This window comes from Bos taurus, chromosome 23 (assembly GCF_002263795.3).
Source record: "Bos taurus isolate L1 Dominette 01449 registration number 42190680 breed Hereford chromosome 23, ARS-UCD2.0, whole genome shotgun sequence".
NCBI lineage: Eukaryota > Metazoa > Chordata > Mammalia > Artiodactyla > Bovidae > Bos > Bos taurus.
The window spans coordinates 26,303,566-26,329,425 of NC_037350.1; the positions used below are offsets into that span (position 1 = coordinate 26,303,566).

Below are 25,860 nucleotides of genomic sequence, written 5' to 3' on the forward strand. Positions count from 1 at the left end.
ATATCACAAATTTCTGTTCTTGCATCATATGTAGATAACTTTTGGTCACAGTTTTTATAGTTGTTTTATTTTTTTATATCACCCTAATAGTAATTTTAAACTTAACATCCTTCTTTTCTAGTGAAAAATTTCAATTATAATTGTGTTTTCAAAGGAGGTGATGATATTTAGGAATGTATTTCTTTAATGCATTTAACAGGATTCATTGCTATTACTATACATTTTTTGAAAAAGAATGCTTTTTCTCTTTGCTTCCTGTCTCTCTTTTTTTCCCCCAATTTTTATTGGAGTATAGTTCCTTTACAATATTGTGGTAGTTTCTACTGAACAGCATAGTGAATCAGTAATATGTATATACATAGCCTCACTTTTGATTTCCTTTCTATTTAGGTCACACCACAGAGCATTGATTAGAGTTCCCTCTGCTATATAGCAGGTTTCCATTATCTATGGGTGCTAAGTTTAATATACATAAAATTATGGCAAAAATAAAGAACAAGGCAAGGCAATGTACAATCAATACATGACACAGATTCTAAGTCCTGTTAATGTTTAGCAGAAGTAAATATTGCCTTTAAGAAGAATAGAGATTTTTCCAAATTTTCTAATACTCATTTCATTCATTTTAGTCAATGGCCAAAGGAAATTTCAGACCCGAGGATAATAAGCTTTGCCATTTGAAGGGCTGTTAGAAGAGAAGAAGATTGCTTTATTAGCCACATAGTGATAGTTTTAAAAGCCAACAATTTATTTAAAAATATAAAGACCTATTTGATAATGAACATTTTTCCTGCTCTTTACTTAGCAGGATATGATATATTTTAATTTCCTTATGATAATATATAACATTTAAAAATAATATTGAATAGCTTTCTTTTTTAGGTATTGATATAATTAAGCATGGATTTCCCAGGTGGTGCTAGTGATAAAGAGCCTGTCTGCCAATGCAATAGACTTTTAATTTTATTTTGCATTCCCTTGTCATTGTCATATTATTTCCTAAATTAACTTGTTTATTTTATTTGGAGACTAATTACTTTACAATATTGTTGTGATTTTTGGCATACATCAACTTGAATCAGCCACAGGTGTACATTTTTTAAACTATTGCTATACATCTTTTGAAAAAATGAGCACCTTTTCTTTTTGCTTCTTTATCTCTTTTTAACTTGTTCTGTTGTGTAAAATTGTGAGTTTGCAGTTTATTCTGAAAAATGTAGAAAGTCCATTACAGGACCAGTGATGGACATTGTTTATCGAAGTAGTCCTTTCTACCTTTCTACCTCCTTCCCCAGGGTCATTTCCTGTCTTGATTCCTTTGACACCAAGGGGTGAATGAAAGTAAAAACAATCTTTTCCTTGATGTCTGGAAAGGTCTTCAGATCTTATAGGAAATGAGGTCATGTTGAACCAAAGAGTAAATTATGAGAGGTTTTCAAATTTTTCTTTTATTTTTTTGTCATATTGGAACATTATTTTGAATGTATTTTGAGTTCTGTTTTCTTTTTTTTTTTAATTTTATTTTATTTTTAAACTTTACATAATTGTATTAGTTTTGCCAATTATCAAAATGAATCCGCCACAGGAATATACATGTGTTCCCCATCCTGAACTCTCCTCCCTCCTCCCTCCCCATACCATCCCTCTGGGTCGTCCCAGTGCTCTAGCCCCAAGCATCCAGTATCGTGCATCGATCCTGGGCTGGCATCTCGTTTCATACATGATATTTTACATATTTCAATGCCATTCTCCCAAATCTTCCCACCCTCTCCCTCTCCCCCAGAGTCCATAAGACTGTTCTATACATCAGTGTCTCTTTTGCTGTCTCGTACACCGGGTTATTGTTACCATCTTTCTAAATTCCATATATATGGGTTAGTATACTGTATTGGTGTTTTTCCTTCTGGCTTACTTCACTCTGTATAACAGGCTCCAGTTTCATCCACCTCATTAGAACTGATTCAAATGTTTTCTTTTTAATGGCTGAGTAATACTTCATTGTATATATATACCATAGCTTTCTTATCCATTCATCTGCTGATGGACATCTAGGTTGCTTCCATGTCCTGGCTATTATAAACAGTGCTGCGATGAACATTGGGGTACACGTGTCTCTTTCCCTTCTGGTTTCCTCAGTGTGTATGCCCAGCAGTGGGATTGCTGGATCATAGGGCAGTTCTATTTCCAGTTTTTTAAAGATTCTGCACACTGTTCTCCATAGTGGCTGTACTAGTTTGCATTCCCACCAACAGTGTAAGAGGGTTCCCTTTTCTCCACACCCTCTCCAGCATTTATTATTTGTAGACTTTTGGATCACAGCCATTCTGACTGGTGTGAAATGGTACCTCATAGTGGTTTTGCTTTGCATTTCTCTGATAATGAGTGATGTTGAGCATCTTTTCATGTGTTTGTTAGCCATCTGTATGTCTTCTCTGGAGAAATGTCTATTTAGTTCTTTGGCCCACTTTTTGATTGGGTCATTTATTATTCTGGAATTGAGCTGTAGGAGTTGCTTGTATATTTTTGAGATTAGTTGTTTGTCAGTTGCTTCATTTGCTATTATTTTCTCCCATTCTGAAGGCTGTCTTTTCACCTTGCTAATAGTTTCCTTTGATGTGCAGAAGCTTTTAAGGTTAGTTAGGCCCCATTTGTTTATTTTTGCTTTTATTTCCAATATTCTGGGAGGTGGGTCATAGAGGATCCTGCTGTGATGTATGTCGGAGAGTGTTTTGCCTATGTTCTCCTCTAGGAGTTTTATAGTTTCTGGTCTTACGTTTAGATCTGTAATCCATTTTGAGTTTATTTTTGTGTATGGTGTTAGAAAGTGTTCTAGTTTCATTCTTTTACAAGTGGTTGACCAGATTTCCCAGTACGACTTGTTAAAGAGATTGTCTTTAATGCATTGTATATTCTTGCCTCCTTTGTCAAAGATAAGGTGTCCATATGTGCGTGGATTTATCTCTGGGCTTTCTATTTTGTTCCATTGATCTATATTTCTGTCTTTGTGCCAGTACCATACTGTCTTGATAACTGTGGCTTTGTAGTAGAGCCTGAAGTCAGGTAGGTTGATTCCTCCAGTTCCATTCTTCTTTCTCAAGATCGCTTTGGCTATTCTAGGTTTTTTGTATTTCCATACAAATTGTGAAATTATTTGTTCTAGCTCTGTGAAAAATACTGTTGGTAGCTTGATAGGGATTGCATTGAATCTATAAATTGCTTTGGGTAGTATACTCATTTTCACTATATTGATTCTTCCAATCCATGAACATGGTATATTTCTCCATCTATTAGTGTCCTCTTTGACGTCTTTCACCAGTGTTTTATAGTTTTCTATATATAGGTCTTTAGTTTCTTTAGGTAGATATATTCCTAAGTATTTTATTCTTTCCGTTGCAATGGTGAATGGAATTGTTTCCTTAATTTCTCTTTCTGTTTTCTCATTATTAGTGTATAGGAATGCAAGGGATTTCTGTGTGTTGATTTTATATCCTGCAACTTTACTATAGTCATTGATTAGCTCTAGTAATTTTCTGGTGGAGTCTTTAGGGTTTTCTATGTAGAGAATCATGTCATCTGCAAATAGTGAGAGTTTTACTTCTTCTTTTCCAATTTGGATTCCTTTTATTTCTTTTTCTGCTCTGATTGCTGTGGCCAAAACTTCCAAAACTATGTTGAATAGTAATGGTGAAAGTGGGCACCCTTGTCTTGTTCCTGACTTTAGGGGAAATGCTTTCAATTTTTCACCATTGAGGATAATGTTTGCTGTGTGTTTGTCATATATAGCTTTTATAATGTTGAGGTATGTTCCTTCTATTCCTGCTTTCTGGCTGGTTTTTATCATAAATGGATCTTGAATTTTGTCAAAGGCTTTCTCTGCATCTATTGAGATAATCATATGGTTTTTATTTTTCAATTTGTTAATGTGGTGTATTACATTGATTGATTTGCGGATATTGAAGAATCCTTGCATCCCTGGGATAAAGCCCACTTGGTCATGGTGTATGATCTTTTTAATGTGTTGTTGGATTCTGACTGCTAGAATTTTGTTAAGGATTTTTGCATCTATGTTCATCAGTGATATTGGCCTGTAGTTTTCTTTTTTTGTGGGATCTTTGTCAGGTTTTGGTATTAGGGTGATGGTGGCCTCATAGAATGAGTTTGGAAGTTTACCTTCCTCTGCAATTTTCTGGAAGAGTTTGAGCAGGATAGGTGTCAGCTCTTCTCTAAATTTTTGGTAGAATTCAGCTGTGAAGCCATCTGGACCTGGGCTTTTGTTTGCTGGAAGATTTTTGATTACAGTTTCAATTTCTGTGCTTGTGATGGGTCTGTTAAGATTTTCTATTTCTTCCTGGTCGAGTTTTGGAAAGTTGTACTTTTCTAAGAATTTGTCCATTTCTTCCTTGTTGTCCATTTTATTGGCATATAATTGTTGATAGTAGTCTCTTATGATCCTTTGTATTTCTATGTTGTCTGTTGTGATCTCTCCATTTTCGTTTCCAATTTTATTGATTTGATTTTTCTCCCTTTGTTTCTTGATAAGTCTGGTTAACGCTTGTCAATTTTATTTATCCTTTCAAAGAACCAGCTTTTGGTTTTGTTGATTTTTGCTATGGTCTCTTTTGTTTCTTTTGCATTTATTTCTGCTCTAATTTTTAAGATTTCTTTCCTTCTACTAACCCTGGGGTTCTTCATTTCTTCCTTTTCTAGTTGCTTTAGGTGTAGAGTTAGGTTATTTATTTGACTTTTTTCTTGTTTCTTGAGGTGTGCCTGTATTGCTATGAACTTTCCCCTTAGGACTGCTTTTACCGTGTCCCACAGATTTTGGGTTGTTGTGTTTTCATTTTCATTCGTATCTATGCAAATTTTGATTTCTTTTTTGATTTCTTCTGTGATTTGTTGGTTATTCAGCAGCGTGTTGTTCAGCCTCCATATGTTGGAATTTTTAATAGTTTTTCTCCTGTAATTGAGATCTAATCTTACTGCATTGTGGTCAGAAAAGATGCTTGGAATGATTTCTATTTTTTGAATTTACCAAGGCTAGCTTTATGGCCCAGGATGTGATATATCCTGGAGAAAGTTCCATGTGCGCTTGAGAAAAAGGTGAAATTCATTGTTTTGGGATGAAATGTCCTATAGATATCAATTAGGTCTAACTGGTCTATTGTATCATTTAAAGTTTGTGTTTCCTTGTTAATTTTCTGTTTAGTTGATCTATCCATAGGTGTGAGTGGGGTATTAAAGTCTCCCACTATTATTGTGTTATTGTTAATTTCTCCTTTCATACTTGTTAGCATTTGTCTTACATACTGCAATGCTCCTGTGTTGGGTGCATATATATTTATAATTGTTATATCTTCTTCTTGGATTGATTCTTTGATCATTACGTAGTGACCGTCTTTGTCTCTTTTCAGAGCCTGTGTTTTAAAGTCTATTTTATCTGATATGAGTATTGCTACTCCTGCTTTCTTTTGGTCCCTATTTGCATGGAAAATCTTTTTACAGCCCTTCACTTTCAGTCTGTATGTGTCCCCTGTTTTGAGGTAGGTCTCCTTTAGACAACATATGTAGGGGTCTTGTTTTTGTATCCATTCAGCCAGTCTTTGTCTTTTGGTTGGGGCATTCAACCCATTTACATTTAAGGTAATTACTGATAAGTATAATCCCGTTGTCATTTACTTTATTGTTTTGGGTTCGAATTTATACACTGTTTTTGTGTTTCCTGTCTAGAGAATATCCTTTAGTATTTGTTGGAGAGCTGGTTTGGTGGTGCTGAATTCTCTCAGCTTTGCTTGTCTGTAAAGCTTTTGATTTCTCCTTCATACTTGAATGAAATCCTTGCTGGGTACAATAATCTGGGCTGTAGGTTATTTTCTTTCATCATTTTAAGTATGTCTTGCCATTCCCTCCTGGCTTGAAGAGTTTCTATTGAAAGATCAGCTGTTATCCTTATGGGAATTCCCTTGTGTGTTATTTGTTGTTTTTCCCTTGCTGCTTTTAATATTTGTTCTTTGTGTTTGGTCTTTGTTAATTTGATTAATATGTGTCTTGGGATGTTTCGCCTTGGGTTTATCTGGTTTGGGACTCTCTGGGTTTCTTGGACTTGGGTGATTATTTCCTTCCCCATTTTAGGGAAGTTTTCAACTATTATCTCCTCAAGGATTTTCTCATGGTCTTTCTTTTTGTCTTCTTCTTCTGGAACCCCTATGATTCGAATGTTGTAGCATTTAATATTGTCCTGGAGGTCTCTGAGATTGTCCTCATTTCTTTTAATTCGTTTTTCTTTTATCCTCTCTGATTCATTTATTTCTACCATTCTATCTTCTAATTCACTAATCCTATCTTCTGCCTCTGTTATTCTACTATTTGTTGCCTCCAGAGTGTTTTTAATTTCATTTATTGCATTATTCATTATATATTGACTCTTTTTTATTTCTTCTAGGTCCTTGTTAAACCTTTCTTGCATCTTCTCAGTCCTTGTCTCCAGGCTATTTATCTGTGATTCCATTTTGATTTCAAGATTTTGGATCAATTTCACTATCATTATTCGGAATTCTTTATCAGGTAGATTCCCTATCTCTTCCTCTTTTGTTTGGTTTGTTGGGCATTTATCCTGTTCCTTTACCTGCTGGGTATTCCTCTGTCTCTTTATCTTGTTTAAATTGCTGAGTTTGGGGTGTCCTTTCTGTATTCTGGCAGTTTGTGGAGTTCTCTTTATTGTGGCTTTTCCTCGCTGTGTGTGGGTTTGTACAGGTGGCTTGTCAAGGTTTCCTGGTTAGGGAAGCTTGTGTCGGTGTTCTGGTGGGTGGAGCTGTATTTCTTCTCTCTCCTTTCGAAGAGTTGGGTTGCTTTTCTGGGTGCCTGATGTCCTCTGCCGGCATTCAGAAGTTGTTTTGTGGAATTTACTCGACGTTTAAATGCTCTTTTGATGAATTTGTGGGGGAGAAAATGTTCTCCCTGTCCTACTCCTCCGCCATCTTGGCTCCTCCCCCTCTGTTTTCTTTTTTATGTGAAGAGGAAAGCATCAAGTTCCCAGCGTAAAGACAACTTCCTTGCCTACTTAGTCATGGATTCATTCTTTTCTGGTATCTTTGTCGTCAAGTCTCTATGCATGCTTTTATGTGGCTTTGTCTTGGTATTTTGTCTTTCCAACTGAAATTCACCATCTTTATTTCTCATTCAATTTCTTCCATTATGATTTCATATTTTGTTTTTTAATTTTTATTTCTTTAATTTTTTAATGTTTCAACTGGCATAAACGGTCCCTTCATGCCATGTAAATTTATTAACCATACATTACTAAAGTACTGGTATTCTCAGAGACTATTTTGAAAGCTTTTCCCACATGTGCCCAGGTCATTTAATTTCAATTTCCATATGCTGTGTCTAGAGCATCAATTCCTTACTTTCATGTGATTTAATTAAGATGAACTTTATTTAGCCATGAATTGAAATAGAAATCTACATTTTAAGAAGTTATAGTTTACTCAGTTGCTGAAAACTTTGTGAAAGAAGCACTCAGGAAACTAACATGATATTTTTTTTATTAGTAGTGGTTCAGACTCCTTTAATTCAGTGAGTGTGACTATTTGTACAATAAGCATTGACTCTATATTTAGTACCACTCAAGGAACTTATGAGGGCTAACCTCTACGAAATAGAAATTTAACAATTTGAATCAAGGTAATTTTATAAGATAATAATTGGCCGAAATAATGATTTTCTTCCAATAGAGAAAGTTCATTCATTTTTCTCCTTTTCATTTTTTAAAGAAATTATTTGCAAAAAAAAAAAAAAAGAAATTGCATAAAAGCACGATGTCAGAAACATTTTTTAAAAGTTACCATATTACTACTGTTCCTAACATTTTTCCTAAGTAAATTCATTCAGTTTTTTCTTTTGTAATCCTAACCAATATTCTCCTGAAAAGGGTAGCTTTCAGCTGCAGTTTGTATATGTGTGTGTGCTTGCATGTGTGTGTGTGTGTTCTGTGGGTTGGCCTGCATCCTGGTACATTTAACATTGCATGTGAATTTTCATCAAATCTGTATGTTCTTTCTTTTCTGTTCTCTAAAACTTATTTGGATCTTTTCACTTAATTTTTCTGACCAGCTTTTGAAAAAATTTGGTAAATTTCTCTGACAACTTTTACACTCCGATAAGACTCTACATGACTGCTTCCTCAGAGTTTTTCACATTGCCTTTCCTTTTATCTATACACCATCTTTTGGTATGCCCTACCCCTCAATGTCTGCTATTTTCTCTTTTTTTGTTTCATAAACATCATCCATATTAAGTGTCTCAATTACTGCTTTTCTACCCTCTGTCCTCATTCTTTTCCATCCCTTTATTTTTTCAGAACACAGGTTCCTGACCTATAACACTGCCTTTTTTTATTCTGTAGAGTCTCGCCAGTTTCCATGTGAATGTTGTGACACAAAAGGGAAGAGACTGATGGGTACATGATTACACTTTGCATATATTTTCTGAAAACTGTCCATTGTTAGTGCATGTGCCATATATTCAAAGTTCAAAGGCCATTACTATACAGTTGCTATCTGCCCAAAACTTAGGAGATGAGAACTAAGACTTCATTCTTTCTCAGTGAAGCTTCTTGGTCTGTGGTCCTTTTAAGGACCATGTAAACTCAGATATCCTTCATGGTTCCAGTGTGGTATTCAGGCTCCCTCTTCCACTGCCTTTGATCATATCACCCAGGTGCCCTAAATAACAAACATTTAATGGTATTCACTGGGTTTATTTTCTTTCACACTATAGTAATTATTCCATTTTTTTCTTGTATTTTTATTCTGACATAATTATTAATTTAGTAAACTGCCCTTATTTTTAGATTTTGGTAGAAGAACTTTTAATTTAAGGAAATATACAACAGATTTCCCAATACTGAAATGTTATGTGAATGACATGAGAAACTATACTCATATGATACTCCTAAAGGATTTTTTCATAATACAGTGATATAAACATCCAAAGTTTAGCATTCTTGATTTTCTAATGATGGTTTTTCAGTCGTATTGTGTTTACAGGTTTAATGAACTTAGAAACATACCTCTTCCATATACCGAAGAGCCTTAATAAGTCTACAGTTACAGATAGTATTTTATTTTTTTAATTTTATTTTATTTTTAGCAGGCATGTCTTTTTATTTTATTTTTAAACTTTACATAATTGTATTAGTTTTGCCAAATATCAAAATGAATCCGCCACAGGCATTGAATCCAACACAGGTATACATGTGTTCCCCATTCTGAACCCTCCTCCCTCCTCCCTCCCCATACCATCCCTCTGGGTCATCCCAGTGCACCAGCCCCAAGCATCCAGTATTGTGCATCGAACCTGGACTGGCGACTCATTTCGTACATGATATTATACATATTTCAATGCCATTCTCCCAAATCTTCCCATCCTCTCCCTTTCCCACAGAGTCCATAAGACTGTTCTATACATCACTGTCTCTTTTGCTGTCTCGTATACAGGGTTATTGTTACCATCTTTCTAAATTCCATATATATGCATTAGTATACTGTATTGGTGTTTTTCTTTCTGGCTTACTTCACTCTTTATAATAGGCTCCAGTTTCATCCACCTCGTTAGAACTGATTCAAATGTATTCTTTTTAATGGCTGAGTAATACTCCATTGTGTATATGTACCACTGCTTTCTTATCTATTCATCTGCTGATGGACATCTAGGTTGCTTCCATGTCCTGGCTATTATAAACTGCTGTGATGAACATTGGGGTACACGTGTCTCTTTCCCTTCTGGTTTCCTCAGTGTGTATGCCCAGAAGTGGGGTTGCTGAGTCATAAGGCAATTCTATTTCCAGTTTTTTAAGGAATCTGCACACTGTTCTCCATAGTGGCCGTACTAGTTTGCATTCCCACCAACAGTGTAAGAGGGTTCCCTTTTCTCCACACCCTCTCCAGCATTTATTGCTTGTAGACTTTTGGATCGCAGTATTTTAGACTGACTGGTACTTATACTGAAGGCTTCTTTGCGTGTGTGGGTGCGTACATGCTTGGTCACTTCAGTTGTTTCTGATTCTTTGTGATCCTATGACCCATATCCCTCCAGACTCCTCTATCCATGGGCTTCTCTAGGCAAGAACACTGGAGTGGATTGTCATGCCCTCATCCGGGGGATCATCTCAACCCAGGGATTGAACCCATGTTGCTTATGTCTCCTGCATTTGCAGGTGAGTACTTTACATTCAGGGCCACTTGAGAAGCCCATAGGCTTCTTTGTGCTCAGTTGCTTAGTCGGGTCCAACTCTTTGCAACACCATGGACTGAGGCCCGCCAGGAATTTTCTTTCAGTTCAGTTCAGTCACTCAGTCGTGTCTGACTCTTTGTGACTCCATGAACCGCAGCATGCCAGGCCTCCCTGTCCATCACCAACTCCCAGAGTTCACCCAAACCCATGTCCATTGAGTCAGTGATGCCATCCAACCATCTCATCCTCTGTCATCTCCTTCTCCTCCTGCCCTTAATCCTTCCCAGCCTCAGGGTCTTTTCAAACCAGTCAGCTCTTCACATCAGGTGATCAAAGTACTAGAGCTTCAGCTTCAAAATCACTCCCACCAATGAACACCCAGGACTGATCTCCTTTAGGATGGACTGGTTGGGTCTCCTTGCTGTCCAAGGGACTCTCAAGAGTCTTCTCCAACACCATAGTTCAAAAGCATCAATTCTTCGGAACTCAGTTTTCTTTATAGTCCAACTCTCACATCCATACATGACCACTGGAAAAACCATAGTCTTGACTAGACGGACCTTTGTTGACAAAGTAATGTCTCTGCTTTTGAATATGCTATCTAGGTTGGTTATAACTGTCCTTCCAAGGAGTGTCTTTTAATTTCATGGCTGCAGTCACCATCTGCAGTGATTTTGGAGCCCCAGAAAATAAAGTCTGACACTGTTTCACTGTTTCCCCATCTATTTCCCATGAAGTGATGGGACTGGATGCCATGATCTTAGTTTTCTGAATGTTGAACTTTAAGCCAACTTTTTCACTCTCCACTTTCACTTTCATCAAGAGGCTTTCTAGTTCCTCTTCACTTTCTGCCATAAGGGTGGTGTCGTCTGCATATCTGAGGTTATTGACATTTTTCCCGGCAATCTTGATTCCAGCTTGTGCTTCTTCCAGCCCAGCGTTTCTCATGATGTACTCTGCATAGAAGTTAAATAAGCAGGGTGACAATATACAGCCTTGACGCACTCCTTTTCCTATTTGGAACCAATCTGTTTTTCCATGTCCAGTTCTAACTGTTGATTCTTGACCTGCATGCAGGTTTCTCAAGAGGAATTTTCTTTATGACTTGCTAAATATGTGACTCATGTATGTATGTTTTTTTCCACTCCACTATGACAAAAAAAGAAGGTCTACTAAAAGATGAATGATTGATAGTTTGCCCTAATAGTCCTATTCTACTTCCTCTGGTTGAGTCATTATCTGTCTTTGCTACATTTGCTCCAGGTGTTGGAGGTGGGGGTGGTGGGATGTAATACAGCATTGCCCCTGACTGTAGGTTGTCCTGTGGAGCATCACCTTTCCACCGTCTAAAATATTGGTCAATTGACCTACAGGGTAAACTACAGACTATAACTTAAAAACTTAGGTTTCAAATTTCTGCCCTCCTTTTTTGACATTGGGGCTGCATTTTGATGAAATATTTTTCCCTCTTTTTTTTTTTTTCACATAAGTTTAAACAGAAAAGACACAAGTCAAAACATTTGTTTGCATGTTCTTAGCTGTTGTTTCATCTGCTGCTTGCACCTTAAAAAAAAGTTCTGTCATTTTCTGTTACCTTTCATCTTTTCCCACTCTTTCTTTCTTTTACTTTACCATATGCTTCTCCTATAAAAATTGGCTTCTTTTGAATTGTTTTTCTCTTCCTTTTTGTTTCAGATAAGATTAAACAAGAAAAAGGCAAGTCAAAATTTTTTCACCTCTTCTTGGTTGTTGTTTCATCTGTAACTTGTATCTTAAAAAAAAAACCAGTTCTGTCATTTTTTATTATCTGAATTATATCTTTTCCCATTCTTTCCTTTGTACTCCATACCAATCTTCCCCTAAGATACTGGCGTCTTTTAATTTCTTCTCTCTTCTTTTTTTTCTCTCAGATAAGATTGCCCAGGAAAAAGGTAAGTCAAAAATATTTTCACATATGCTTAATTGTTGTTTCAGCTGTTCCTTGCACCTTAAAAAAATGTTGTCATTTTATGTTACCTAAATTCCATCTTTTCCCGTTCTTTCCTTTTATACTCCACACCATGCTTCCCCTATAAAGACTGGCTTCTTTTGAATTGTTTTTCACTTCTTTTTTTCCCTCAATAAGATTGCACAGGAAAAAAAAAGTCAAAATTGCTTTTGCATCTTCTTAGTTGTTTCATCTGTAACTTGCTCCTTTGTATTCAACTATCAATGATCATCTTCCTCAACCTCCACATTCATATTATTGCATGATTTCATCTTACTCTCTTAGTTTTCCAACTGATGTCTGCCATCTTCATGTGTTGCTCAGTTTCCCCCATTTCTACCTCTTTCATTTGTCTTGTCCAAGAAATCAATGCTCACAGTTCCATTTGTTCAGATAAATTTTATTACTAATATATCTAATAAGTTTGGCAGTTTTAAAGTTTCTGATGCATAATGTATTCTTCAAGAGAAACTTTGGTCATTTTATTTAGACCTCTCACTACTGGCATTAATACTACAATTCTCTTGAAGTTAAGGTAGCCAGTACCTTCAAAACCTAGCAAGTTAAATACTAAAAGTCTCAGTAATATCAAAAGGTATTAAGAACACTTTTAAAAGGTAGTCATCAAATATAACATTCCTAAGATATTTCTCATTCAGTAAATTCTCTTCTTCTAGTTCTCTTTTCACTGCTATAGACTATTCTCTGGATAAGTGTGAGCTTTCAGCCCATGTCTGTATGTTTGTGTGTGTACATTTGCAAACTATGTTTTTGTGTTTATCTGCATCCTGATTTGTTTCGTGTTAAAATATATTTTTTTCTAGAACACTAGATTTTCTTTGTGTTTCCCTCACAATATATTTACATTGATCCTTCCATTTTCTTTTTCAGACATATCGCAGGACAATTTAGGTAAATTTTCAGACACCTTTTTGCTCCCAAATGCCTTATGAAAACCCTCCTTTTTTAGTGTCTCTTTAATTTCTCTACCTTTTTTTTTTTTTTTTTTAATTTCTCTACCTTTTTATCTGTATGTTGTCTATGGGCTTGACCTTCTCCTGGGTGTCTACACTTTCTTTTCAAATGTTATTATGCCCTCCTCCTTATTAAGTTCTGTCATTTTCTGTTTCCTGCATTTCATTCTTTCTTTTTTTTATTGCCTCTACTCTCCCCTTATAAATGTTGGTTTCTTTTGTCTCCAGAGGCTTCCCATAGTTTTGCTAAAAAGTGGTGAGATAGAGGGCATTTGACTAGTAACTATCGGGCTTACACCTAATGTATTTCTAGAGATACCAAATCTTTGGACCACTGACACAAATTTCAACTACTAGGGCCAATGTTTATGCAACTGATGTTTTCCCAAACCTTGTTAGATTACTTGTTCAGTAATTTTCAATATAGTATTTTTGTCCTGTGAAATATGAGTCAATTCTGATGTCATTCTTTGGTCAAATGTAAGCTTGAACCCAAGTCTTCCACTGCCATTGATCATAGCACCAAGCATTCACAAGTATACAAATACTTCACATGATGTTTCCTGGCTTTTTCTTTTTTCCCCTACAAACCACCGTAATTATTCTATTTTCATATTTTGATTTGCATAGTAGTCAACTCTTAAATGGTGAAGGCAATGGCACCCCACTCCAGTACTCTTGCCTGGAAAATCCCATGGACGGAGGAGCCTGGAAGGCTGCAGTCCATGGGGTCGCTGAGGGTCGGACATGACTGAGCGACTTCATTTTCACTTTTCACTTTCATGCATTGGAGAAGGAAATGGCAACCCACTCCATGTTCTTGCCTGGAGAATCCCAGGGACGGCAGAGCCTGGTGCATTGCCGTCTATGGGGTCGCACAGAGTCCGACACGACTGAAGTGACTTAGCAGCAGAAACTCTTAAATGCAATTTTTGGTGTGTTTAGAAACACTTTTGGTCTTCAGAAATGTTCTCTGATAAGATGTTCTTGATAGCTTACCGTGAACAATGTCAGATTCATGATCTCTGAAGAAAAAGGTTTAGCTTCAGGACCAGGGACTAGACTTGATCACTCAAGAGCTTTTGTGTGGTAGAGTTTTATTAAAGTAAGAAAAGGGGCAGAGAAAGCTTCTGACATAGACATCAGAAGGGGGACGAAGAGTGCCCCCCTCACTAGTGTTAGCAAGGGAGTTGTATACTTTTAAATTATTACAATAAATCAAAGGGATATCTCAAGTTTGTGAAAATTTTATCAGACCCACTCCCACAAGTTACATTTTAGGATAACAGGATGATTAGAATTTAACAATAAAAAGATCCTACCAGACTCACTCCCGTAATTTACATTCTAAAATATCAAGATTAGTCAGAAGGTTTTGAGGAAGGAGAAACTGTCCTCAAGCAGGATACACTGTTGTTGTATAATCCCTAGTACAGAGTTTAAACTGAGTTGTGTAATCATCAATTCTGGGTTTAAAGAAAAAAAATAAAAGACCATTTTATGTGACTAAGACTAAGGAATATAGAGAAAAAGAAAAAGAAAAAGGTGTGTCCTTTCCTTCTCCTTGAGAACCCCAGACCCCACTCCCCTCCTCAGCGAACCCCAGACTTCTTATTAACCTGCCTAGGAATTGACTCTCTCATCCTCTGATAATCTGCATTCTGAAATTTTAATGTAAACAGAAAGAGAAAGGAATATCCTAGGATTTTTCCAAAAGTTTACCATCCTCCATTGTAATGGTATTTCTCAATCACTTTTCTGTTTTCAGATTGGATGAAATTGGGGACTATATCTCTTTACTGTGTGTGGCGGGCTTCATATGACTATGGCTACAGACACAGTTCTAGTTATGTGGATGCTTTGCCTGCATGCATCTCATCACTTTCTGAGTAACTTCTGTTGTGTATGCAAGGTGTTTGCAGTGTACTTTGAAAAAGGTAGAAGTTCCAAGGAAATAGCAATGATTGCCATAGATGGCAGCCCATCAGGCTCCCCCGTCCCTGGGATTCTCTAGGCAAGAACACTGGAGTGGGTTGCCATTTCCTTCTCTAGGTTCATTTTAATAGAACACAGGTTTCCCTTGAATGGGCTTCCCTGAAAGCTCAATTGATAAAGAATTTGCCTGCAATGCAGGAGATCTGGATTTGATTCCAAGATAGGGAAGATCCACTGGAGAAGGGATAGGCTACCCACTCCAGTATTTTTGGGTTTCCCTTGTGGCTCAGCTGGTAAAGAATCTGCTTGCCATGCTGGAGACCTAGATTCTATCCCTGGATTGGGAAGATCCCCTGGAGAAGGGAAAGGATATCCACTCCAGTATTCTGGCCTGGAGAATTCCATGGACTGCAAAGAGTCAGGCACAACTGAGCGACTTTCACTTCACTTTCACTTTCCCATGAATATAATCTAACTTCGCAATGACAGTAGAGATTGAACATCAAAGAAATCGTGACTGGGAAAATTTTAAATAGGTTAAATATGCATGTGTTGTTAACAATGCATATTTGCATGGCTAAGGTAGAAGAATGTTAAGGAAATAATTCCTTATTCCTGAAGCAGAGATAAAGGTAAGTTATCAATCGATAATAAAATGTATTTTGTTCTGTTCCTAGTCACTGTTTAATCTGCTTCTTAGACCGGCATAATTGCCTCTCAATGATCAGCTTCCTCCACCCCAATATCCCTTCACTTTTCCATAATTTCTTCTCACTGTCACATCTAACTGATGTGTACAATCCTCATTTTCTCTTCAGTTTCCCCCAGCTTACTCATTTGATTTGTCATGTCTTTGCAATACAAGGAGACAGATCCTTACTGTCCAGTAAATTTTATTAACAATATACTTGTGGAGTTTTGGTATTTTTTTAAGTTTCTGATGTATCAGCTTTCTTCAAGTCCAGCTTGGTTCTTTTGACTTGGAAACCCCTTCCCTGTTGCGTAATACTTTATTGTCCTTCCTTTCATGTAATGGAGCTAAGATAGGCTTCATTCTGGCCTGTGTTTAAGGAAAATTTTGCCTACCAAATTTTAATACATTTGAATTTTCTTCATATTTATTTTCAATAATATTTACATAGCTGTTTTCTTTTTATTTTGCAGAGGAACTTCTGAACGCAGCTGGTAAATTCTGATATTCTTTTATACCTATAAAACTTTTTGATCAACAACCTTTTTATGGATTAACACCTATTGGCTCAAACTTCTTCAGAATGTCTCCTATTTTAACCTGAATTTTTGCTCATGGATTTGTTCTGCATTTCTTTCTTCATTATCTTTTCACAGCCTGGTCCAGTTTGGACTTTAGGTCATGCTTCCAATGTCTTTGAGTATTTACTAGTCTTCTCTCATTGTATAAGTATTAGACATACCTTCTCCCAGGTTTATTTTGCTTCTTGCTGTAGTAACTTTTCCTGGCTTTTCCTCAGATAAGTTTGTCAGAGTTATCAAAAAGTTTTAAAACACTTGGTCAAATAGGGTCATAGGACACTGTGCATCAATGTTTATTCATTTAACCCAAGTGATAGTAAAATATTTCAAGGCAAATACAGAACATTTAGAAGGCAAAGAAATTCACAATCTGCTATCAGGTGTAGCTCAACATTCCCAAAATCTTTGTTCTCTTAACAGAAAGAAAATTCCAGTTCTGCCCTAATTCAACATCAAGAACATAATTTATTTGCCTAATAAAGTCCAATTCCACTTCCACCTTACCATGTGCAAAATTATTTTCTCAGGAATCCTTTTTCACAAGCTTTTCACAATTTTCTGTATCTATATTAGGTAACCCCTTCTTTCCCCACTTAGAAATAACCAGCTGTAAGACAAAATCATGTTTTTCCCCTTAACAAAATGTATCTCCATTCCTCATACCATCTTTTGCTGAAAATATACCTTCTACTTTTCTTACATACTGAAATGTTTCATTTGACATCCAAGTAAATTTAATTGCATATATTATAATTTTAACTCTTAAATACCTTAATCTCTAGTGAAAACAAGTAAGCAATTATGAACGGTTCATCATACAGGAATTTCTTGATTCTCAAGCTTAACATTCCATAACCTCTATAAACATACATCTTCTCATAGCACCATTTCTTTCCTCAGTGTGGTAAAAAACACATGTCTAATAAACTCAATTATCTTTAGGTTTCCTCTCATAAGAAGACAAAGTAGATAAGCATAAAAATGTTTAGCAATGTTCCATTATTTTGTTGTATTTGAATAATCTATGTATTCAGTGATTTCCCATCATTTAATTTAATTTATCAAAACTAAAGTTTTATCTGGAAAAACTATTTTAAACATACCCACAATAGATTATTCTTAGATTTCACCTGAAAATTCTAATCTCATTTACTTTTATTTTATATGTTATGAAAATATCATCACACCAAGGTAATTTTTCTTGCTGAAAAACTCTGCAACAGAAATACCATGAACTTAACGGCTTTCAATAAACCTAGTTACAAAAATATATCATACTCAATACTGATGACTCCAAAGACATGTCCACATCAATTAAACCAACAAGCCTAAAGTAACTTTAATACCAGATATTAAATTAATACTAATCACATGAATCCAAAATTATCTGGGCCGGTTTCCTTTATATTTAGAAACATTTAATTTGTAAGCACCTACTTTTAAGTCAATTAAACAGCTCTTTTATAATTTAAATTTGATAATACTATCTGAAGGTAGACACATACCATATATATAATCCACACAGACATACAAACTGACATAACCATAGGTCTGATTTCCTAGAGGAAATCATAGATCTGATTTCCTGAAGGAAGTCAGTTCTGAATATTCATTGGGAGGACTGATGCTGAAGCTGAAACTCCAGTACTTTGGCCAGGAACTGACTCATTTGAAAAGACCCTGATGAAGGGAAAGATTGAAGGTGAGAGGAGAAGGGGACGACAGAGGATGAGATGGTTAGATGGCATCACGGACTTGATGAACATGAATTTGAGTAGGCTCCCTGAGTTGGTGATGGACAGGGGAAGCCTGGCATTTGGCAGTCCATGGGGTCGCAAAGAGTTGGACACAACTGAGCGACTGAACTGAACTGAACCATAGATCTCATAGCTTCACTTTAAAACTTAGTCATGAATCAAGTATTCCAATATAGACTTTCTAGTTTATAAATAAGAGTTGGAATAAATCAAACTTATTTGTTTGAGTGATTAAGGCTTTATATTTTGTGGAAAAGACATTTAAGATTTGTATTTGTTCCTGATAAATCCCTAAGGAAGTTGTGAAGTAGATTTTAGGTGAGGAAGCCTTTCCAGCAATTTGAACTTAAAAGACCTCCTGAGTCCCCTGTCACTCCTACCACTGTCTAACTTTGGTTCAGGTTCTACCTTTTTGAGCTAATTAGGCTCAGTCTAAGGCCATTTACCTTTCTGATTCTTTTTTTTTTCTTTTTTTAATTTTATTTTATTTTTAAACTTTACATAATTGTATTAGTTTTGCCAAATATCAAAATGAATCTGCCACGGGTATACATGTGTTCCCCATCCTGAACCCTCCTCCCTCCTCCCTCCCCATACCATCCTCTGGGTCGTCCCAGTGCTCTAGCCCCAAGCATCCAGTATCGTGTAAAATATCATGTATGAAACGAGATGCCAGTCCAGGTTCAATGCACGATACCTTTCTGATTCTTATGGATTTGCAAGAAAAAGACAATTGCTTCAAGCTTTCCTGGTGAGTCAGTGAGTAAAGACTCTGTCTGCAATGCAAGAGACCAAGGTTTGATCCCGGGGTCCAGAAAATCCCCTGGAGAAGGAAATGACAACTCACCCCAGTATTCTTGCCTGGGAAATCCCATGGACAGAGGAACCGGGTGGCCTATAGTTCATGGGGTCACATAGGATCAAACATGAATTAGCAACTAAGTTCAGTTCAGTCACTCAGTCGTGTCTGACTCTTTGTGACCCCATGAACAGCAGCACGCCAGGCTTCCCTGTCCATCACCTACTCCTGGAGTGTACTCAAACTCATGAAACCCAACCCCAAATAACTGTTCTGCCATCTGTTGTTGTTCAGTCACTAAGTCAGTGTCCGACTGTTTTACCACCCCATAGACAGTAGCCAGCCAGGCTCCTCTGTCCATGGGATTTTCCAGGCAATAATACTGACTGGGTTACCATTTCCTCCTCCAGGATCATTACAACCCAGGAGTCAGTCGAACCCATGTATCCTGCATTTGCTGGTGGGTTCTTTACTACTGAGCCACTGCTGCTGCTGCTGAGTCGCTTCAGTCAGGTCCGACTTTGCGACCCCAGAGACAGCAGCCCACCAGGCTCCCCCTTCCCTGGGATTCTCCAGGCAAGAACCCTGGAGTGGGTTGCCATTTCCTTCTCCAATGCATGAAAGTGAAAAGTGAAAGTGAAGTCGCCCAGTCGTGCCCAACTCCTAGCGACCCCATGGACTGCAGCCTACTAGGCTTCTCCGTCCATGGGATTTGCCAGGCAAGAGTACTGGAGCGGGTTGCCATTGCCTTCTCCAGCCGAGCCACTAGGGAAGCTCAATAGGGAAGCTCAATCTGCCACCTAAATGGTGTTAAAACATTTATTTGTCTAACAATATTTTCTTTAATTTGATATTTTATATCATTGATAAGATTTCCAACTAAACTGAAAATCAAGCCTATCTTTTATAACTGTAGGGTTCAATGTATCATCCCTCAAAAATTTGCATAAGGCATTAGACAAAGACCCTGTTTCTGGGTCTTTCCCAGTTACCTTGGTGTGATGATATTTTTATAAAGTATAAAATAAAAGTAAATTAGAATGGAATTTTCAGGTGAAATCTAAGAATAATTCTGTTTTGGGTATGTCTAAAATAGTTTTTTCAGATAAAACTTTAGCTTTGATAAATTAAATGCTGGGAAATCACAAATCAAACCTACAGCAAATAATCCCTATTACTGTTTTTATTAGCCTTAAATGTTAGCTCTCAGTTTTTATTTCACATTGTATAAGCACAGGTAACCCTACTGGTTTCCTTTAGTATATTTAATTAATATTGCCTGAGGGACAGATTTATATGCCTTGTCTTATAATACCAGTCAGGGGAAGCACTCAAGAGTGAGGTATAATGTCTATCCCACAATATAATCAGACATAAGAGATGTAACATTCTTAAAATATAGAAACTTACTTAAATACATCAATTTTTATAAACTTTGATCTCAATTATATCAATTTTCATATCTTTGACTTTAATTTTCATTAAGATTCCATTAGCAAGCCTTGATCTTCAATGAGTACCAGAAGCTTTTCTTTATAGCCACCAGCCATATTATCAATTTTTGTATAAATTCACTGGTATCCTCAGTGAGACACTGAACCAAGGGATGAAGACTTTTTTGTCAATCTTTCAATTTGATTAATTGTCCTGACTGTTGCCCCAAGTAATTAACAGCTTATCAGATACCTCTGTAATTATTCTTCCATGATAAATAAAGTGGACTTATTTGGGGCCTTTTAATGTTGAAGACCAACAAGGAATTCCTTTGGCTTATCAAACCTCAGGTAGTATGGTACAAATTTTGCTTTAATCCTGTTAATGTCCATTTTAAAAATTCTGTTTCTTTATAACCATGGAAAGATTTTTCTTTTGGGGATGAGTCCTTTTGAAATTTCCACCTATTGAGAAAGAAATTTTAGGCTTTCCTTCAGCTTCTTTTTATTCCCATATTAATCAATTTAATTAGCAATTGATATAATATTTTATTAACATTTATAAGACTACTTGATTGGGAAGCTGTGACCACAAATAAGGCTTCACAATTTTTTTGTTTGTTAAACTAAAGAGAGTTTTCAGGTTATCCATTTCATATATATATTATTAGCCACTTTGTAATTTGTTTTTCTCATAAACAAAATTGCTGTTTATAATGAGACCTTTCTAAAAATTTACCAATTTAAAATTTCTCCAATTTAAAGGATCCATTGTCTGACTATTGATGAGTAATATCTTAATAGCAACTTAAACCAAAAGGACACAAAAGGTGTCCCCACAAGAGAGGGCAAAGGATGTAGTCTTTACAAGATCTAAAATGTTTACTCCCAAAAATAGTCTAAGAAATTAAAGGGCCTTCACAGTACACTGTGAAGGCAGATGCACTGAAAGTTAAGATGACAAAAGCCTTATGGGTTGGAGCAACTTATAACAAATTCCCTGCAAGTTGGTATGCAGTTAGTTGCTCAGTCATATCTGACTCTTTGCAACCCCATGGACTGTAGCTGGCCAGGTTCCTCTGTCCATGGATTTCTCCAGGCAAGAATACTGGGGTGGATAGCCATTCCCTTCTCCAGGATATCCTCCTGATTCAAGGATCGAGCCAGGTCTCCTACCTTGCAGGCAGATTCTTTACCGAGAGTTGGCATAGCCAGACAAAAAGATAGCTCAGAATCCCAGTCTATTTGACTGGCTGCCAAATGTATACCATTATGTACCTTCTGCATAGCAGAGGCCAAGCTCTCAAAACACAGAAAAATGAAATTTGGGAAGAGCAAGTAGAACATCTGCCTCTCAAAGACAGAGGACAAAAATGCAAGGTCCCCCATAGAAGAGGTTTTTTTTTTTTCCTTTAAAGTCAGATTTCTGAAAAGATGTTCATCAAGCCAGCTCTATTAAGCTAGCTTGCAAAAACATAATTTTGGTATGCCAAAGTGAGCCTCAATTTGGCCATTTTTGGGGTGAGATGTCCTTTAATTCACAACAAACAAGTATTTGTAAGTATTAATTCTATACTTACACAATAAAATCTTCCCAGTGTGTCTCAGCTGAGGATAACCCTTTAAGTGTCTTTCAACTGAGCAAAGTTTCTCAGTGTCTTTTTCTCAGGCATCTCTTCTTGAAACTAAATTTCTAAGAAAGTTTCTACTCCATAGATTTATCACCACTGACTAAAACTCAGGTTCATCAGTAAATAATGGGAGATTCAAGGTCTACCCAGAATCATCTGGACCCTCTGAAGAGGCAGATGGACACAAAGGAACTTCTGTTAGTGCCAAAGCTAGAGATCCTCATGGAGATCAGGTGAAGAATAAAAGTCTGGTTTTGGCCCCTTTTTGGTCACCAAATCAAAATTGTTGACTGAAAAACAAATACACAAGCTAAAAGATTTAAGTTATGTTTTATTTGGGGACCTTACTCAGGACTATAACCTAGGATACAGCCTCTCAGAGATTTCTGAGGAACTCTTACAGAGAGGTAAGGAAGGATTCAAATTAGGAGTTTTTACTGAAAAAACAAAAGCAAAACAGTAGTGGAACACATCAAGATTATCTCTAATAATAATTAAAAAAAACAAAACAGGCATCTCAAGTTAATCCTTTTTATATATAGTAAGATACAAGAGTCAGGGTTTATTGAAATTATTCCTTTGATAAGCATCCTAACTACTGGGGCCAGTATCCTGTTTTTCTCCATCCTGAATACCCACAGGGTGCACCATCTGGTTCTGTTGGCTTCATGATAGGCAACATTCATTGTTTACCAAAATGTCAGGCAACACTTTTTTTGTCTGCAAGAACAAATTGTCACCATTTTTCCAAGATAAAAATATTAGCTTCCTTGGTATTTTTCAGGACTTTTTTTTTTCCCCCCTAATTACATTCATTTTATCTATTTATGGTGCAGTGAAAATTTTATTTTCACTTTCATTTTCTGGTTTTCCTTGAAATTTACATGAGTTTTTCCATTATATTTTTCAGAACAACTCCAGAAGGCAATTGGTAAGTTTTATTACTTTTTTCAAAAGATGTATTTCCTAGATATATTTTTTCCTCTTATTTCTTGACATTCACCTCTTACATAATCCTATCTTTCCTTTGCCTTCTTGTGAATTTCAAATTACCTTATCCATTTTCTTTTTGGCATCCTGAACTTCTAATAAAGTTCCCATATTAAGTCTCTTAATTTTTTCCTCTGCCTTTTATTTCCCTTTTCTTTTATCTTCCTAGTGATTACCATAACTTCGTTTTAAGGTTGATTAAAAAAAAAAAAAGATGGGTGAGATGAAAGGGATTAGGCTAAGAAGAGTGTGATTATTTTCATTCAACAGAAAGCTTCCCTTAACTTTGATTTTTTCTCATGTGCTCTGAGATGGAGTCCCAATTTTTTATATATTATACTCTTTCAATTTAAGAACAGAGTCCAGACTCCAAAGTTGCTTAATAAGATAAGTTCCTCCTTTGTTGACCTTTTAAACATTTTGCATATACTAATGTCAAGTGTAATCTTGATACACTTTGCTTGGCCATAGTCTCCAGTTATCTTAGGCATATAATTATTTTTTATATGACTTAGCATCGTTGTTTCTTTCCAGCCAAAATCGTTACCCTTCATTCATTTTTATTTTAACCACTTATTAGTTGATTCAACAAATTTCTCTTCCTTCAGGGCCTTGAGCATATTTCAGTCACTTGGATAAAGTTCATTGATAATATATCTCTAAATTCTATGGCTAATTTCTAAGATTATTCTATACTATTTTAGTATCTTACTATAAGAATTATTAAATCTTCATGTCATTTCATATCAGATTATATTCTTCATATTATAGTGGAGTTTCCAGATGAAATGAACTTTAGACATTTCTTTCATTGCTTTTGAAATTATTTAGCAAGTTTCAGATACAAATATTGACAGATGTATGGCATTACTGGCATCTTCTTTATGATGTTAAGAAAATCTGTTTATATATACATGCATGATTGTGTCTTTTCTTTCAGAGAAGGAGGAGGCTCAATTCAAGTCTGGTGAGTAATGACCATCTCTCAGAAATCTTTACTGTTCTGTTTTTCTTAGATTATTATTATTATTTTTCTTAGACCCATGATATCCTATATTTCCTTTCAAACATCTTAAATAGATTACAAATATTTATCCTATATGAATTTTTGATAAGGAGAGCATAGGTACAAGGCAGGTCTTCAAGACATATATAGTTTAGCATCTTGTAAAAAGAGATTCAAGTATATAAAAGAGGCTTTTTCTTTGTTGTTTGCTGTTATTCTTGAATTAAGGAGTTTATTACCATGGTGCTCTGGACAGACAGGCAGCTCTATCTGTCAGATGGTAGATTCTCATGTTCATTTGTTCCTTGCAGATTGGAGAAAAGAAGAGTTCCAGACTGGTGAGTCTATCATGGTCCAAGACCGACCTTGTTCCTTGTAGGTAGTCCCAGGGAAGATGCACAGAGGTGAACTGGATCTCCCCAGGGTCAGAGAAGCTCTCACAGAAGGGAGACTCTGGCCCAAGCCTACTGATACCATTTCCAGAAACATGATGCTCTCTTGTCTTTGCAGTAAATCTGACTCTGGATGCAGCCACTGCCCATCCTGCCCTCTTCCTGTCTGAAGAGGGGAGAAGAGTAACATGGCAAGAACCACGTCAAGATCTTCCCAGCTGCTCACAGAGATTTACCTCCCTTACCTGTGTGCTTGGTCAGCTGCATGTCAGCTCAAAGAGATACTTCTGGGAGGTGGAGGTTGGGGATGCACATTCCTGGGACCTAGGAGTTTGTAGGGATAATGTAACAAGGAATGGGAGGGTCAAGATGTCACCGCAGAATGGTTTCTGGGCCATTAGGCTTTATGAGGGGGAGTACTGGGGCCTTACATCCCCAGAAACATATCTTACTCTAAAAGAAAAACCCTGTAGGTTGGGAGTATTCCTGGATTATGAGGCTGGAGATGTATCTTTCTATAACATGGCAGATGGATCCCATATCTTCACATTTTCTGAACAAGCATTTTATGGTGTCCTAAGACCACTTTTTAGACTTCAGGCTTCTGACTCAGGCTCCTTGACTATTGTCCAAGTGGAGTAGAACACATTAATATTGTAATTCGTGTGCCTACCTTTCCCTGACAATTACAATTTTCCCCACTAGACACAAACTGATTTTTTTTTCTTCCTCCCTTACTGGTTTATTCTCAAGATGAAGCTCTGAGACACAGACTGGTGGTTGCCCGTCATATCAATTCTTATAATTATGCCTATGACAGCCTATTACAAAGATTAGATTTCCTAGCATTCCCTGCTAAATGTGACTAAATTATGAGCAGTGCATTATAAGATGTATTATTATCTATGATCTTTGGGATGTGTCCTTAAAGGAAAATTATGTGATGTTCTTATTTTCTTTAATTTTTCTGATGCCTGGAATGTGGCATAATGGATAGATCTCTAAGAACATTTCAGATCATGTAATATTATCATGTGATATGATATAGATGGATGAGAAGATGGAATCACCTTGGGGTTTTGACAACTTTATGAAACTACTCTATGTCTTATCATTTATTTCCCATAAGAAATAAAGTTTTACATCTTTAAGCCATTTGTATGCTGGATTTTTGTCAGTTGTGACTCAATTCAATACTAACTCAGTATTGAAGCACCTTCCGATAAAGAATGGTAGTAGATGACACCTACAGTTGAATATTCAGATGCAACTAGAGTTTGGGTGGTAGTTGGACAAGCTAGACAGGAAGGCTAGAGAAACTAGATACACTGAGGAGGGTAGTGAAGATGAGGCAGATATTGGGCTCAGTTCCAGCAGCAGGAAGAAGAAGGAACCCATCAAGTTAGGAAGATCTCAAATAACATAATAGCGGGGACAGGTAGATGGGTATCCAC

The 25,860-nt window shown here is 36.5% G+C and overlaps 1 protein-coding gene across 8 annotated transcripts in view; it reads left to right on the forward strand.

The window, feature by feature from the left end:
* The window catches only part of LOC107131258 (butyrophilin subfamily 2 member A1-like), a 109,548-nt gene extending 83,991 nt beyond the window's left edge, over nucleotides 1–25,557 (forward strand). For all 8 annotated transcript variants that reach the window (XM_059880602.1, XM_059880604.1, XM_059880608.1 and 5 more), the window contains 8 exons: nucleotides 11,926–11,946; nucleotides 12,141–12,161; nucleotides 13,109–13,129; nucleotides 16,291–16,311; nucleotides 22,929–22,949; nucleotides 23,949–23,975; nucleotides 24,326–24,352; nucleotides 24,525–25,557. In XM_059880602.1, coding sequence (XP_059736585.1) covers nucleotides 11,926–11,946; nucleotides 12,141–12,161; nucleotides 13,109–13,129; nucleotides 16,291–16,311; nucleotides 22,929–22,949; nucleotides 23,949–23,975; nucleotides 24,326–24,352; nucleotides 24,525–25,048 — 683 coding nt within the window. In that variant the 3' untranslated portion in view covers nucleotides 25,049–25,557. The remainder of the gene's footprint in view (nucleotides 1–11,925; nucleotides 11,947–12,140; nucleotides 12,162–13,108; nucleotides 13,130–16,290; nucleotides 16,312–22,928; nucleotides 22,950–23,948; nucleotides 23,976–24,325; nucleotides 24,353–24,524) is intronic.
* The last annotated feature ends 303 nt before the right edge of the window (nucleotides 25,558–25,860 follow it).